The sequence below is a fragment of the Nematolebias whitei genome, chromosome 22 (genome assembly GCF_014905685.2).
Source record: "Nematolebias whitei isolate Nwh7 chromosome 22, NemWhi1, whole genome shotgun sequence".
In the NCBI taxonomy this organism is placed as follows: Eukaryota; Metazoa; Chordata; class Actinopteri; order Cyprinodontiformes; family Rivulidae; genus Nematolebias; species Nematolebias whitei.
In genome coordinates this window covers 902,733-904,137 of record NC_056519.1, presented here as the reverse complement: position 1 = coordinate 904,137, position 1,405 = coordinate 902,733, and the positions used below count along the sequence as shown (strand labels likewise).

At 44.4% G+C, this 1,405-nt stretch overlaps 2 protein-coding genes across 2 annotated transcripts in view; one reads left to right on the top strand and one right to left on the bottom strand.

Moving 5' to 3' along the window:
* Positions 1-1,405, bottom strand: part of LOC119428419 (LARGE xylosyl- and glucuronyltransferase 1) — a gene marked incomplete at its 3' end in the record, with an annotated part of 106,286 nt that overhangs the window by 17,576 nt on the left and 87,305 nt on the right.
* Positions 1-1,405, top strand: part of LOC119428232 (protein bicaudal D homolog 1) — a 32,016-nt gene that overhangs the window by 9,268 nt on the left and 21,343 nt on the right. Inside the window, exons 5-6 of the mRNA XM_037695882.1 lie at positions 192-354; positions 534-1,004. Of these exons, the coding sequence (XP_037551810.1) occupies positions 192-354; positions 534-1,004 (634 nt within the window). The remainder of the gene's footprint in view (positions 1-191; positions 355-533; positions 1,005-1,405) is intronic.

The following is a 1,405-nucleotide window of genomic DNA, read 5'->3' as shown; positions in this document are numbered from 1 at the left end:
GATCCATTGAAGTATATACAGTATATACAGTACATATATATATATATATATGTACTGTATATATTCTTGTTTAGACGTCAGACGTCAAATGATCTTTGTAAAATCTCTCCAGTTTGTGCTTCGTGTTGGAAGCACAAGAGGATAAAGGAGACTCACTGTGTGGCAACTGGTTTTATTGGTTTACCTGCCAGGTGTAATGGTCACCAGCAGGGTGGGGCAGTAACAGGCCTGTGGGCCAGGCCTACTGGGGAGTGCATGGGACCGGCTCCGACAGCTGATGGTGGAGCTACAGCGGACCTCTTCAGTGAGATCAGCTTGATGGAGCTTCAGAAGCTCCAACAGCAGCTGGTGACGGTGAGCTTCTCATCAACATGAATTAAAATCAACTTTTATCATTTGACTCAACTTGTTTTTTCCAAACTGGTATTTTATCTGATTATGTACGTGATGCTGACAGGCACACACAGACAGGCGACATGAAACGTGTTGCCATGCAGCTGTGTTGCTGTTGCTCAATGTTCCTCCATCTTCAGGTTGAACACGAGAAAGCAGCTCTGAGGAGCAGCCTGCACGAGTCCCAGACTCAGCTTCAACACACACAAGGAGCCTTAGTGGAGCAGCACGAGGTGACTCGTCGACTCAGCCAGAAGGTTACAGCTCTCTGTTGCTCACACCTGGAGGCCCACACCTCGGTCATCCCATCATCAAACTCTGAATCCCTGATGGAGCTGGACAGGGAGGAGGAGGAGGAGGCCAAAGACGGGGCAGAAAGTGAAGAGAAGAGTAAACCTCCAGTCTTCTCGTACCAGACTCCTGGTCTGGAGATCCTGCAGTGCAAGTATCGTGTTGCTGTGACGGAGGTGGTGGAGCTGAAAGCAGAGCTGAAGGCCACGAGAGAGAAGCTGGCCCAGCGGCATGAGGGAACCTCTGAGGAGAAACCAGGAAGAGTCACTCAGCTCCAGAAGCTCCAGGGGCAGAAGAGCTGCCGAGAAAGACACGAAAAGGTACTGGTGCTGTACTGGTGCTGTACTGGTTGTCTGCTTAAAGCATAGTCTGACTGAATGGGCTGATTTTATTTGATGCCTAATTCTGACTTACCACAATTTTTACAATAAACAAAAACATGCAACATAAAATAAGTGAAGGTGTAAATAAATAAATAAATAAATAAACAAATAAATAAATAAATAAACAAATAAATAAACAAATAAATAAATAAATAAATGTCCACTAGAGTTTGGCAAACTCAAGTTAAGATTTAATCTGCATTGCTTCATCAGAATCTGTCTTAGACTGGTGGAAAACTCAGGCAACAGTTGTTGTATGCTCCAAGTGTCATGAACTTTTGCTCATTGAAAAATGAAACATGAGGAACTGTGTTAACTTCCTGTTTAATGAAACATGA